Source organism: Fukomys damarensis, unplaced genomic scaffold, assembly GCF_012274545.1.
Source record: "Fukomys damarensis isolate Sample0158 unplaced genomic scaffold, DMR_v1.0_HiC HiC_scaffold_11, whole genome shotgun sequence".
Lineage (NCBI taxonomy): Eukaryota > Metazoa > Chordata > Mammalia > Rodentia > Bathyergidae > Fukomys > Fukomys damarensis.
Window position 1 is genome coordinate 37,754,300 of NW_022900923.1, and position 15,501 is coordinate 37,769,800.

The following is a 15,501-nucleotide window of genomic DNA, read 5'->3' on the forward strand; positions in this document are numbered from 1 at the left end:
TGTTCACTGACTGTGGTTTGTATCTAGAAAGGCTAGAGCCCTTCTCTCATGGATCTCCTTAACACCCTTACTTATTTCCTACCCTTGAAACAAACGAGAGACTCTGGAAGGAAAGTCTTTGCCTACTACCAATCAGCTAGAAAGACAACCAACAATTTTCAGATGAGGGCAAAAATGCTGATCTGATTATGTGGAGGAAAGTGTTAAGGCTTCTTAACTTCCTCACTTTCCCCCAAGAAAAGTTGAGCAGCATTGTTAATCTCCAGGGTTAAGAGAGGTATGAATAGTGGAATAACAGAAGTATTCGTGGGTGAGAGAAAAGGAACTAAGGACCCGTCGTCATATGGAGGACTGGGCTACTCAATTCAGAGATAATCTGCTCAGTTCATTTATTCAGACTATAGGGAGGCTCAGGGACTATTTGGTTAAGATTTCCATTTATATAAAGTACATTTAAAATGAGATACATAGGTTTGTCAAATTGTTTTTAGTAATGTATTTTTAAAGTTTCTTTTCTACACTTTGTGTCCTTTCCTGTTGCTTGAAAGAATTTTTTTCCTCTTTAAAATATCTAGTGTTAACCTTTTCAGTTTCATTAGCTCTGAGTAATTTTGGCAAAGAATGAATATATCAGAAGATGATTTTTACAACGGTACCAAAAATTTATCAGCCCAAAGTTTCCTAACCACAGCTAATAAATTTGCTTTAATGAAATGCAAAGTAGTTTTAAAACTGAATAAAACATTCATAGAAACAAAAAGGTCTTCCTGAAGATGCACTTGTACACATCTAACATATTTCTATAAAGTCCAGATTTTTTCTCCATATACATTATCTTCCTGCACATGAAGTCATCGGACTGCTTTGAATTTATGTCTGGGAATAATTTAATATAAAAGTTAAGTATTTTGTCTTGACTTGCTAGTTAAAAGGAGGATATGATACTTCTGAATTTCTTATTAAATGTATTGGTATATGTGTTTGTTTCTAAATTTAGTTTTGCATTTAATGTGACAGTAATCCATATTTCTCGTGTTTGAGGTATGGCTTTTGATATTACTGAAAATTTTAGTAAAAATAAAAAGTTTAAGTATCACATTGTTTCTCTTATGAGAAAACCAAAGTATAACTAATTTACAGAAGAATAAAGATAGGTAAGAAATAGGGAGATAGATCTTTTGCAAATGATAAGGAAACAAGAGGTGGAGGGAGCGGGAGTAAAGGAAGGACAAAGGGAAATAAAATAATTAAATCATGTTAGGTACCAACATAGCAGGATGAATGAAATCACCATGTACTGCAAACATGTACTAATTAAAAATTTTTTAAAACAAAAATGTAAAAAGACAGAAAAGTTAATTTGTAATTCTCATTTAAAGTTGAATTAAAGATTTGTGATTCTACATAGCATATGTCTTGGTATAAATTATATGTGTATATGTGTGTGTTAAGATATATATGTACAGGGCTGGAGATTTAGCTTTAATGATTCTGCTGCCTGCTTTACAATCAAAAGGTCCCAAGTTTAATCCCTGGAATATATTAATATATATATATATGAACATATATAATCTCTTATTAAAAACAATTTTTCAGATCATAATGACATTGATTACTAGGCAATTAGATATGTATGTCTCCAAGTTCCTGATTTTTCTTTATTGCAGTCAATGATGCCAGCATTATCCTTTCTGTGTTCTTAAAAAATTTCTCTTCCGTTCTTTTGGATCTAACACATTTAATTTTTTTTTTTCCCCCTTTAGAGCACATGGTATATTTCAAGTCCCTACTAAAGAGCAGTTTCTGAGAATGGCATCAGCGTTCATGATTTGCCAAGAATCAGTCATTTCTTTTGACATTTTGGTTTTTAAGTACCAGTAGTTTGTGTGTGTTTGTGTTTCCTATCTCTCACTAGCATCAAGTTTATATTTATATTGTATTTTATATTTATATGTATATATTTATTATTATTACTACATTGTAACAGCATAGTTTCTCTAGCATCCATCATTTTGACAATTTTGGGGATGAATGGTTTTTCTTTGTGAAATTGCTAAATATAAAGCTTATTTCTGTAAGCTTTTGATTTTACATTAAAAAAATAAAAATCAGAAAGGTATTATACTTTTCTGCTAAATAAATTAAAATTTGAGGCTCTTACTGACCATACTCTGCTATTCCATCATTATTGTGGATCTGGTATTGACTTTGGACAAGTTAGCACTTAATGCTTTGCATTTTAATTATCTTTAAGGACTGCAAGCTTACTTTCTTACTTGCATCTGTAATAAAATCTGTTAATAAATGGTATTCAGTGTAGTTTTATAAGAAAGAGTAGTCATGAATAATTTGTTTGTATTGTACTCCACATTAGGTTTTGCAATCAACCATCTATATGTACAATAAAACTGATGATTTTGGAGACAGTTTTAGTATACAAGGTTTTTCTTTCAGTAATATCACACTGTATATGTTTTAATATTGCTGGTAGATTTTTTGCCATTGTTTTATTTCTTTTTCCTTGTATTAGTGTCCATTTATATGTAACTTGTTGCCTCATTTTACCAGAGTTTGATATGTGCAGGGGCTTGATGGGTGCCAAGAAATACTGCATTACTAGATATTTTATATGGGATGATTTGCCGTAGTGTTTTTTTCCTCTTTCTTTCCTTTCTCCTGTTTTCCTCTGCTCCCATGTTATATTCTGAAATCATAGTACTGAGCAAAATTCAGTGTTTAAGGTGTTTAGAGTTACTACTTTTATTTATTTGTTTGTTTGTTGTTGTTGTTTTTTTTTGGTCCCAGGGATTGAAGAGTTAATACTTTAAATACATCTTCCAGCATATACATTTCTTTTCCTATTACTTAAGTGGGAGAAATTTTGGTGTCCTCTAATTTTTTAAAATCTTAGCAATATGCAGTACCTCAGCTGTTTCACATTAACACTGGTAAAGTATAAAATTGATCCTTGAAATTTTAATTATAAATAAACTAAACTGAAGACTTTAGAAATATGAAAACTATTTTTCCTGTTAGGAGAAAAATCACATAATTTATATACTGCTACTGTTTTCATTATGTAAAAACTTCATGCATTTGTACATGAAATAGAAATGGGTGAGCAAAAGCTAAAAAGTTTTAAATAGTGAGTTTATAGCTTTTACTTCTATTTTGAAATTTAGTATCTCCACACTTTTTTTTTCATTAAGTTTATTAGTGCATTTTAGGCTTATAATGGTTATATTCATCTTTGAGAACTTGTACCTACATGATGCACCTTGGTTCTTAGTTTTTCTCCATTCCCCTGCCCTCCCTTCATCCCCTCCATCCCTCCCTATTTACAAAAACTTTGTTCATATTTTTCCCTTTTCCTTCGTTCCTTTCTCCTACCCCTCTCACTTCCCCTATCCCCTGTGAACCTTTTCTTATTTAATGTTATCAATTATACATTTGGATGCTCATTTACACTTTAAGTTTCTCACACCAGAGAAACTATTTGGTATTTCAACATGTCTCCACACTCATCTTTTAAAATTATCTGTTTGGTTTTTGAAACAAGGTCTTGCTATGTAGTTTTGGCTGGCCTTGACCTTGTGGCGATCTTCCTGACTCAGCTGGGATAACAGGCGTGTGCCACTACATTAAATTTTTATTTAGTTGATACATAATTGTACATATTTATGAGTTTAAGCGGGTGGGGGGAGAATTGTAATGAATTGTAATGAACCACATGGTATTATTTTGCTAATCCTGAATTCTGTCTTTAGATATTTGATTTAATGGATGCCAAAGCACGTGCTGACTGCATTAAAGAAATAGATCTTCTCAAGGTAAATATTAAACTATGGGCTTTTTTCAAGCGTGACTAAATATGTTGATCAAAGTGACTTCTAAAAATAATATAGGTAAAACGATTTTTAAGACTTACCTTATGTCACTGATATTCAGGAACATTATGTGAATTTGAATGCCAGTATATTGAAAAAATGCACTTACCTTTTGGATTTGTTGTAAAAGAATTGAATCAAAATATTTGATAAAAATTAGCTTTTTCAAAGTAGGAAATGGATAAATGGGAATGTGTCAAGAAATTTTCTTCTAAACCATCCCAACTAGACATTTTCAGAAGGTTAAATAACATAAGTACATATTAGTTTTAATCTCAGAATTGGTTACATTGAGAATGTGGATGAATCCAAGTGGTTTACAATGCTCTAAAATAATGTTTCTCGATTTTTTCTAGATTTAGAATGATTAAATTTATAGAGTATGTCTTTTTAGTTTCTCATCCATTTAAGAATATGACTAAGATTCCAGTTATCTGTGCACTATTTCTTTTCTAGGGAAATTTCTTTTAAAAAAATAGTATGACTTATATTTTAAATTTTTAGGTAAGACATATTTTGTTTTGTTTCATGCCATACATTTGTTAAGCCCTAAAACACATCAGATTTATCCAAAAAGATAAGAATAAAGTCAGCCCTATAGTTTCCATCTCTTTGATTGGTTGTAGTTAGTTATTCTGGGCGCATGAAGTTACAGGTTTAAATAAGTATAAATTTATCATAAAAATAACATATCCTTATAGAAAAATTAAGGAAAAACTTTAAGTAGAATGAAAATTATCCATTAGTTTTGAATTTTCTTTGAGAAATAATTTGTCTTGTATCAGTTTAAGAAAGATTGAACAAAAGGATTCTAAAAATACTGATGCATGTATTTCCATAAGGTGAAATGTTTCCAAGAGATGATTTTATGAATCACAGTTCGTTCTGTTTACTTATATTATTTGATGTAAAAGCTACAGTACATACTAGTTTTTGTGCATGCCGGCTAATATTATACTCACCCTGACTTAATAGGTCTTATTTTCAGGGATATAATTTTTAGCAATTGTGATGTAATTCTGCAGTCCACTTATTTATTGCATCTATTAAATGCATATTGGAAACAGCAGTACTTTTACATATGCAATTTATTATCTTTAATAAAGAATATTAAAATTAATTCATGCCTAGTTTTACTTACAATTATTTTAAAATTTGCTAAATTACAGGAATATATTGTGCCGTGTTATGAGCTGTACAAATGGAATGCAATGGCTAAGTATTTTTAAATTACTAAACAGTAAGTGATTCTCTGGAATGTAAAAATATTTTGCCCTTTTTTTCCTTCAGCAACTCAATCATCCAAATGTAATTAAATATTATGCATCATTCATTGAAGATAATGAACTAAACATAGTTTTGGAATTAGCAGATGCTGGTGATCTATCCAGAATGATAAAGGTAAGGTTTTTTTTTTTTTCTCTTCTTAAAAGCTTTACCTTTTTTGTTGTAGAATCGTCTGATAAACATGTAGGCATATTGAAAACCCCAGTGCCATGCTTAGCATACGGTCAGGGCAAAAGAAATAAGTCATAGTGATGATGGTTGTGAAGCTGGTTTACCTGGTGAATTTCATACTAGACCCTGGAAGTATCCAGACATTCCAAAACCACCTTTGAAATAGACCAAAGACTTGTCTTCTGTAACCTAAAGTTAAAATTTTGCAGCTTGATTTCTCTGAGGAGACTTTTCTTGCACTTTTGCCTCTGGACATCAGAGAAAGGAGGGCTGAAAGAAATTATAGAGTAGCTTGACTTATTTCTGGGAGGGACTAATCAGAAGAGACATTGAATATCAAACCCTGCTGACTACTTGAAACCTTCTTTTCTAAAGGCACATTAATTGGGTTTATATTCAGCTGCAAGTAACAGAGAACCACCCCCCAAAAAAAAACAACTCCCAAACTTGTTTGCCCTTAGGCAAATCACTCTGGGGATATTTTCTTAATGTAATAATAATAGAGTTTGTTTCACATGGTTGTTGTAATGATTAATATTACAAAAACTTAGAATAATGCTACACATAAAACTATGTAAATATTAATTATTGTTACTTCTCTGTCACATAAATGTCTGAGGCTAGTTAGGCGGCTCACTCTGTCAGATCTTAGGGAACAAACCTCTTTCCAGTTCACGTCACCTTAGGCTGAGGAGGCAAGAAGTATTTGCTTGCTGTATCTCGAAGCAACTCCAATATACTGTCTGCATTATGTATTCAGCCTCATTCCCTTGGCCAGATTATAGTCTCATGAGTTTATTTAGCTGCACGAAAGGCTGATATAATAATCTTTGTTCCAGTGGCCATGTGCCTAAGTAAACTTCTATTACAGTGGACGAGGAGCTGAACTGGGTAAAAATAAGCAAGGCCAAATGAGCAAAGCAAAGGCCATTGCTTCAGAGCTTGCTGTAGAGTCAGCCACTGTCATTTGATTTTGGCAGAGACTTAAAAAGAGACGGCTTTAGGTATGTCCTGATTGGAGTACACATTTGGCTTCCTCTGGTTGGTTCTTGTTTAAGCAAGGACAAAAATTAGAGCTGTCGGTTATTAAGATTTGGAAATTTTGTTAGTAGCCTTCGAGGTTGTCACTAGAGATATAAGTTTGGCTTCTTGCAACTCTAATTTATACAGCAGGTTGACTTCCTGGGTTTTAGTGAAAAGTAGTGATTTTGTGGGCAGGTGGCTGCATGTTGTAGGTTAAAGTTCTATTTTTGCATACAGTCTGGGCAGTATCCATTTATACATTAAATCTCTCAGTAGATAATAGAATGTAATTAGTAATGTCTGCTGTATAGTTATTATATTTTTAAATGCATGATACTTTATTATTTAATCTTCACAGTGATTCTGAGAGAGAAACATGACACTTGAGAATATAAATAATCATTACTACTACATGGCAGAACTGGTATTTTTGAACTTACCTTTGTCTGGGGTAAAAACCCATGTTTTCTTAAATGGCCCTTGAAGGTTTGTATACTACCACTACTTTGAAAATCAAATTAGAGCCCTTGATGCCCGCCCCTGAAAAATGTTCATGTCCACAGTTTGCATTTCATTATAAAATATCTCACATGTATCTGACCGAGACACTCAGTAGTTCAGAACTCTGCTTTTGAGTGTGGGTTCACCAGTATTTATCAGTCATTTATAGTCTCATGTCATTTGGATCTCTTGGTCTTAGTTTTCTCATCTGAAAGATGAAGACAGTTTACCATTACAAAAACACTACTTAAAAGGTAATGCTTTCTTATCAGCTGGAATTCTAATCAGTTACCTGATTTTCTGTTTCAGGGACTTCTTACTACTAGCTCAACAGCCAACCACCAATAAAATATGTCTTTACAAATTAAAGAATAATAAGAAATTATAGCTGTAATTTCTAAAAAGTGCAAATACACAAAAGCACAACTTCACAAAACAGTTATTACCAGAAAACACATAAAAATACTGTCTTTATAAGACAGTATAATACACAGTTTTATGTGCAAACCTTTAAGTATGAGAGTTGAATCCTTATAAGGTAGTACAGTGAGAAAGAGGGTAAATTTAATTAGTAAAATAATTCAGAAGATCAGAATTCTATATAGTAGTGAGTAGTACTTTAACGTCACAGAATTCATTAGTTATATCCTTGGATATCCTCAAAGTTTCTGACTGAAATTTGAAGATAGAGAAAAAGGTTGTGTTTCAGTAAAGGGAATCAGTTGGTTTTCTAATAAAATGTAAGCTTATATAGCAATTTATGTATTTTAGCAAAATACTCAAGTGGTTCTGTAGAAAATTAGTAACCATTCCTTCTTCCTCTGTAGTAGGCTATGTTTGTATAAGCTTTTAATGATGGTATCATTTGTAACATGTACTCTGTTTTTGTCTAGTCAAAGTATAAGATATTCTAAGTTAGATTCTTAGAATTGAAAGTCACACTAACAATCTGGCATAATAGCCATAAAGAAAGTTGGATGTGACTCCAGCAGATTTATGAGTATATTCAGAGATCCTGGTTTTATTTTGTACATTGTTTGCAGTTGTCATTTTACACTTGACTTAATACCTAAATTGTACATAAAGAGTATAACTCTGGAGGATCTGACCTGAAAATTTCTCCAATTTTTTTGTCAGACAGAATTTGATTACAGATTAATGCATTTCACTAGTGCACACCATTATGCTTTTTCTCTCCAAGTTATTATTTTTTTAAATATAAAATGCAGGATCCACTTGTGTTACTTTTCTCAAATAGTGAGAGTTCTCCCCTGTTGTCCCTCATTTCCATGTTCTAGATGTAACTCCTACCCCTTCATAAAATATTCACAATTTTCTTTTCTGTCTTTACATACACACATACTTGTATATGTATTCTTTCTCAGAAACATCATGGTCTAATTATTAGTAATTAGATACTTTATTTTTTAATATTTTAAAAGTTCAAGTACAAAGCCTTGTATACATTGATAAAACTATGTTATACATGCTGTTATTTATTTTCAGTTATATAAGTATATGTGATATTGCTGAGTAATAAAGGGTATGACATTTTAAATTTTAGTAGATGCTGTCAAATTACACAGTTACACCGACTTGTAGCTGAAAAAATTAGATCTGTGTTTCATTTATTGGACATTTCCTATGCATGGTTTATGCTTTTTTGGAAATCTCTGTTAAATAGGATACATTTAATTAATGGCAAATTAGTTATTTAACCAGTACTCCAAAAACTATGTATCGTCAATTGTAATAAATAAATGACACATGTGGCTTATAATGAGTACTTAAAACAGGACAAATGAGACTAGATTGGGAACTTTTGATAGGAATAAAAAGATTCTAAGCAATGATGCTGTATGACCTGTGATTAGTTAATTTTAAATGATTCAGCTACAGTTCTCACACCCATAATTGGTCAGTAATACCTTGCTTACAGGGTTATTGAGGGTGAAGTAATAGAGTGTGTATATTTAGATATATGCACAAATTATTCACACACATCTGTTGATCAGTCCATTGATTAGTCTGTGCCAGTGGCAGTGAACCTATGGTACGCATTTTGCAGCAGGCTGTTTATAACAGATTTGCTATCACGGGTGTGCCTGTTTGATTGAATATATGATATCTGACAGGTACTCAGATTTTCCTTATTCCATTTAAATCTCTGATTGTAACTCTTCCTCTCCTCTCTTTGTATGATACAAAATCTACCCTTCCTTACTCTTCATATATCACCTCATGCATCCAGTTTTATAGTGCAACTAGAATTTATCAGACAATAATGACCTCACTTCACTTTCCCATGTTTCAAACTGCAAGACCGAATTGCATCTGCTATTCTCTTCTGCTTCAGTCCTGTTACCATATTATTATTAGAAAGGTTTGTTGGCTGTCACTTCAGCTAGGTTCTCTGTCCTTTCTCTGCCTGTATTCTCAGAAATGTTAAACCTTATCATAATCTATTCCCAGTTTGGTATCTAAGCATTGTACATTTTCTGGGTCCCTTCATCATTTAAATGGGCTCAGGTCACTGTTACCTTAACCATGTTTACATGTACAGCCATGCATACATATGTCCCATATTCATTCATTTATTCAAGAAAAATTTCTTCCAGTGGGAAAGGTAAATAAGGTGATAAGCACATCAAATATATAACATACCAGATATTGGTAAATACAATGGAGAAAAATAAAGCAATAATGAAATCGGAGGAAGGGTTTTGTTATCTTAAATGAGAACTGAGAAAATTCTAAGTCTTACCACCTTCACCTCTGCCTGCCTTTCAGTTACTGCCCTTTCTTTTTTCTTCAGATATTTACATTTGACATTGTTACCAGCAGACTACACAAAATGCCTCTTGGATGACCTATGTCATGAAATCCAGTGGACTTCTTCAGTCTTATTCTTGTTGATCTCTCAATAGTGTTTAGTTCTGCAAAGTGCCTTGGTTTTCTTACCTTTCTAGAGATTCTCATATTTTTTAACCAGGTCATTCTCTTCTTCCTGACTTTAATGATGAAGGTTCAAGTTTCATTCCTGGCTTTTTGTTGTTTTGTGCCCACTTTTAACTGATCTCATTCATACTTGTGCAATCAGTAAGTCTCTGTACTCTTGGTGACTCCAAATTTAGCATTGGGCACTTTTAATTTTATATCCATGTTATGCATGTCTGTAAATAAATTCATGATCTTTCTTCCAGAATACCCTCCCCTCCTGTGTGCTTTAATTTAGGCTTGGCACTTACCCCCAGTTATGCAAACTAGAAACCAGGATTTGCTTTGATGCCTCTGTCCCTCCCCCACATATTCAGTATGTCACCGAGTTGCATATTTTTTCTCCTAAATGCCTGTCCAGTTTCTTCACCCAATTCCTTTTCCATTTCTTTCCATTTAATATGAAGTAAATTGTCTCTCACCTGTGGACTGAAGAGCTTTTTAAGTCATTTCTCAACATCCAACATACCCATTTCTCAAATTTATTTCCCCGCCTATCTTTAAGAGGGGAGAGAGGCAGGGAAAAAAAAAAGAAAGAAAAAGAAAAGCCTTAGCTTTCAATAAAATCCTTCTGACATTTCTTAATGGACATAAAGAGTAAAATATTTACAGTATTTGCCAAACGTTGTATGATACAGAAGATGAACTCTGAAGGTCTTGATTGGTTTTGTGTATTCACATATCCCAACTGCCTAGAATAGTGCTTACACAGAGCATTTGTTCATTTGCTCAGCAAATACTTGCTGTAGGATCCATTTTTGACTTTCCCTCTGGTGCTGTGGCATATGGACCCTTCAGCTTCTAGAATGTATCTTACTTTTTCCTTTTTCAGGGCATTCATGTGTGGTTGCTTCTACCTAGGGTGCTCTTCATTCTTGGTTGAGTATATGTCTGTTTCAGTAATCCTTCAGTTCTAAACTTAGATATCACTTTGAGCATTTGCCTTTGACTACAGATGGTTTTATGGTATAACTTTCCATCTTTCACAGCACTCAATCATGTAATCCCATAGTTATTTGTGTGCTTAATTTATTGGTGTTTGTGTTTTCTGTTAGATTTAAAAGTCTCTGAAGGACAGGGACCATGTCCATTTTGCTCATTAAGTTGTCCTCAGTTTCTAGGGATGGGTCTGGTAATAGTAGGAACTCTGTATGTATATATGATGAATACATGTGTAGAGTTCTGTTTTGTAGTTTTCAGCCTCTGTTTCACTTCAACGTTCCAGCAGACAGTAGGTGACATGGGAGGTTGTGTGACAGCTTTGGCAGTTCCCTGCTGCTTTACACTCAAGTCCCATACAGAGTTGCTAAGACAGTGAATAGTGTGCTGGCATGACAGAATGCAGTGTTCTATACAAGAAAGATTTTTATTGGTGGTGGGTGGAGAGTAAGAAATTATAAAATTGGTTTCTAAACACTTATTAGTTGTCCTATAAGCAGTTTTTTATAAAAGATGACATTAAGAAAAATCATAGCTTCTTTTATGAAGAAGAAACATGACAGTGACTTAACACTTAAAGGATAGCAGTAAATGCTTAATTTGCAAAGAATATGATTCATTTCTTATAACATTGTAAATCATATTGTATCACACAATATATTTCACTCAAATCTTCAGCTTAATTGGGGTAGAATAGGAAATATAGCTTCTAGTCAGTATTCCAGAAGTGAACCTCTAGATAGCATTGCATCAAAGATTTTTACAAGTAAATAATTAATTGGTTTAGAGCTGACAAATATAATTAAGCAATTTATAATTGAAATACTCAGTATTTCTCTAATTAGTGACAAAGGAATACCTGAGGCTGTGGTCAGATGAAATATTTCCCAGATGAGTTTTAGGATAAAAGGAAATCCAGAATTTTTCATCATATATTTCTTCATGATCTATAATCAGAATTTTAAAGTAAAATAAGACTTATGTAAAATAGATTTCAGTTAAGTTGTGCTCTATATATTTTCTTTAAATTGGACTAATACATGTTCTGTTTTGTAGTGAGTTTTTTTCACTGTTCTAATGTGAGGAAATGTGATGAAAACTCACATGTAGAGGAAATGAGACTAACAAAAATATATAAAGAGTTTTATTTCAGTTTGTCAATAGGATTGCTGGTAAATTACATTTGAAGTTATATTTTACAAAATATACTTCAGTGAACTTTTATAAATGCCTAAATTTATAATTGCCTATTAGAAAGTGAATTTGGGATAAGTAGAAAAAATACAAATGCGTGTATTTATATGTTTTAAAAACCTATATTTTTCTAGAACAACAGTAAGACAGAATAGAAGACCTTAAGCAATAAATCTCTTGGGTAGAATTCAGAAATGGTTTGAAATTGTTTTGGCAGATAACACATCTCACAATGCTCAGAATGAAGCATTGTTTTTATAAAAGTTTATTGTATACAATACAAATGAATATCTATTTGCTAGGAATTTGGAATTATTCCAAATACAATTAATGCTTCCTTCTTTATATCTGGATATGCACTTCCGTCTTGGATTATTACCTGTATTGTACATTGTTACCACTTATGTGTCATTCCTTTTGAATATGTAGGAGCCTGAAAACTTTCTTTACGTATATTGATTTTGATGTGTTTAGAAGTATAGCTTGAATTATTTTTTAATTGCAACATAATAAATCACCAAAAATTTAACAGCTTAAAAATAGTACTTACTATCCCACAGTTTTTCTGAAGCAGGATTCCAGGTACTAGTTGTATGTTCCTTGCTCAGGGTCTTAGGAGATTGAAGTCAAGGTACCAGTTGCAGCTCTGAACTTACTAAGGTTCCAGGTCTTTTTCCGTGTTCTCCAGTTGTTAAAAGGCTTCCCTTGCAGTTACTTGATTAACGTTCCTGCTATCTTCCAGTTTGCCAGCTGAGGGCCATACTCATCTTTCTAGAATCTGCAAGCCATCCTCTGCCACATGGCTGTCTCTGCAATCTGGCATTGTATTCCTTAAGGCTAGTGGGACTGTTTCTCTGGCTCTGAGTCTCAGACTTCTTGGGAATCACGTGATTAAGTCAGGTCACTTGGGATAATGCCCCTTTTGATTAACTCAGAGTCAGCTGATTAGGAACCTTAATTACAGCTGCAGACCTTTTTGCCATCTAGCACAATACAGTGTGGAGATAATTCATACCCAGGAGGGAGGGAATTGTACGCCAGGATTCAGACACTTTGGAGAGTGTGATACATCTTAAAATACTACTTAAATAATCTAGACTGTTTACCATGTTTTGGACATAATTGTCTTTAAGTATAGCTTATAAATCTTGTTTACCTATGGTTAGCTTTTTTATTGAAGACACATTTTTGTTTTACTTATTCAAATTTTGAGGTTTTATTGGACATGAAGTCATTTTGAAATGTCTTTCACACTTGACCTTTGGATCCTTAAAGCAATAAAAGCTTCCCAGCAGGTCCATATATCTTTGATAACTCTGATTTATTGTTTACCAAGGTGCCTCCACTTTCCATGTCAGCCTCTGGCTGAAGTGTATAGCCTGTCAGAGAACTGTGAGAATTGCTAGGGATCCCCAGTGTAATCTGTTTTCTACTGAGTCTTTTGTGTAAGTTTTCATCTATATTTTACTTTAGAATTATTCTGAAGTCTGAAAGTTCCAAATTAGTGGGATTATCTGAAAAAAATACACAAAATACAGAATTGATTTTATATATATGTGTGTGTGTGTACATACATGTCTAGATGCCTATACACAATATATGTGCACATGTCTGTACGTTCACATAATTTTATGCTTATTGTGTATGGCACACATGTGTGCATGCTATACAGACTTGCTTTTAGAGAAGCTATGTTACAGATGAAATACCTCTTAGACTTTCCCTGACACCTATATAGTTTGATAGTAAAGCAATACATTAGAGATTTTAGTAAATTGAAAATTAGTGTAGTTCTGTGAGTACAATAAAAAGTTATGTATACATTTTGAACTGTGTTTACTTGGGAAAAATAGAAACTGTTAAGAAGCTCATTGTTTCTTACATTTGATTTTATCTAAAGCTACCTTTACAAACTATTACTGCCACAAGCAGTAATTCTATAGGCAGTTAAGAGTTACAGACTTTATGCTTGTTTTTATTTTTCTATTGAGAGACTTTTACTGTCTCATTGTTCTGCTGTTTTTGTCTATTATGAAAATTAAATTACCTTTTTAAGTATCTTACTGTTATATGGTCTAATGCAACAAGAAATAATTCATTAAAGAGGCAAATATTTTTATCTTTGTGACCTGTTATCCTGAAGATTAACATTCTTTTTTTTCTTAGTATTTGTAATTTTTTTTTTTTTGTATAGCATTCTGATACAGTAAACATTTGAAATATTTTCAAGCATTTTCTCATCTGCTTTACCAGTGGGGAAGCTTCTTTAAGAATTACTCACACAGCAACAGCATAGGGATAATTCTTTATAGTAATTGTAATGCCTGTGTATATTTTATTTTTATTGACTTAAAAAAATATCCTAAGTTTCCTTGATATTAATGCATCAATATTCAGAGAACAACTCTTTGGGAGAAAGAAATTTGTGATTTTATAGGAGCTTAAGATTGCGGTTTTTTGTTTGATTTTTCTTTAAAGCTTAGTCATTTTTCACGTTTTCAATCCTAAGATAAAATATATTTTTGGCTTCCATTAATAACCTGAAGAATTTTTATTTCGGGGAATGAACTGATTGTATTTCCATTCCTTTGTGTAGTATATTCTGGAAACAAATGCACACTTCTAGATTTGCCAACATTAGAGAAAAAGACAAAGAGGAGTAGAGTATAGGTAAATATTTGGTGGTGAATATTTCACTAAAGTAAATGAAATGAGATGGTGATAATGGGTATTTTCAACCTCTCCTGGCTTCCAGGCCAATTCTTCTTCATGGCTTTGCAACTTAAGTTTTATTCAGAGTACCAAAATACCGCACACTGCAGATTAGTATTATATACTACAATTCTAGTGGAGACATATTTTACACATTTGTATACTTTATTGAACATTGCATATAGCGAATATTTGTGTCATCTGTCAGTACCTCATCATACCTCTAGAAGAATGTCTCCATGGAAAGATAAACAACATACAAGTCACACCTAGAGCAGTCACACTTTCAGAAACATTCTCTTCTCCATTGCCAGTCTCTGCATAATTCTTTGAAATAAACGAGTGAAAAATGCACTTTTATAAAAAAATGTAATTGCAAAAATGTTTTAGAATACAACATCCTTCTAATAGTAAATGTTTGGTCTAATTACAAATTTATAGCATAACTACACCTGTCATTTGGAGACTATTTTTAGTATTAAATGAACCAGTGAAGTTTTTTGTTTTGTTTTTATTAACTGGAAATAAGAATAGGACATACTAGTAAACTGTTACTGTTTTTTAAGTGAAAATGTACCAGTCAGACATTAGTTGTGCTTTATCTGTGACAGAGATTGTAGAACCATTGATCATATATTTAGAGGTAGAGGAGACATCATAGATCATCTCCAAATCTGTTTACTACTATATTTAAGTGGCTTGTTTAAGGTTGCACAGCCAGTTACTGTCGGGCCTTATAACCGGTCTGTTACTAAAAGATGACTGCAGGTGATATTAATGTCACGTGTGA

The 15,501-nt window shown here is 32.7% G+C and overlaps 1 protein-coding gene across 1 annotated transcript in view; it reads left to right on the forward strand.

Annotated features, from left to right (window-relative positions):
* Nek7 (NIMA related kinase 7) overlaps window positions 1–15,501 on the forward strand; it is a 70,697-nt gene that overhangs the window by 23,786 nt on the left and 31,410 nt on the right. Inside the window, exons 3-4 of the mRNA XM_010635397.3 lie at window positions 3,768–3,830; window positions 5,178–5,288. Coding sequence (XP_010633699.1) covers window positions 3,768–3,830; window positions 5,178–5,288 — 174 coding nt within the window. The remainder of the gene's footprint in view (window positions 1–3,767; window positions 3,831–5,177; window positions 5,289–15,501) is intronic.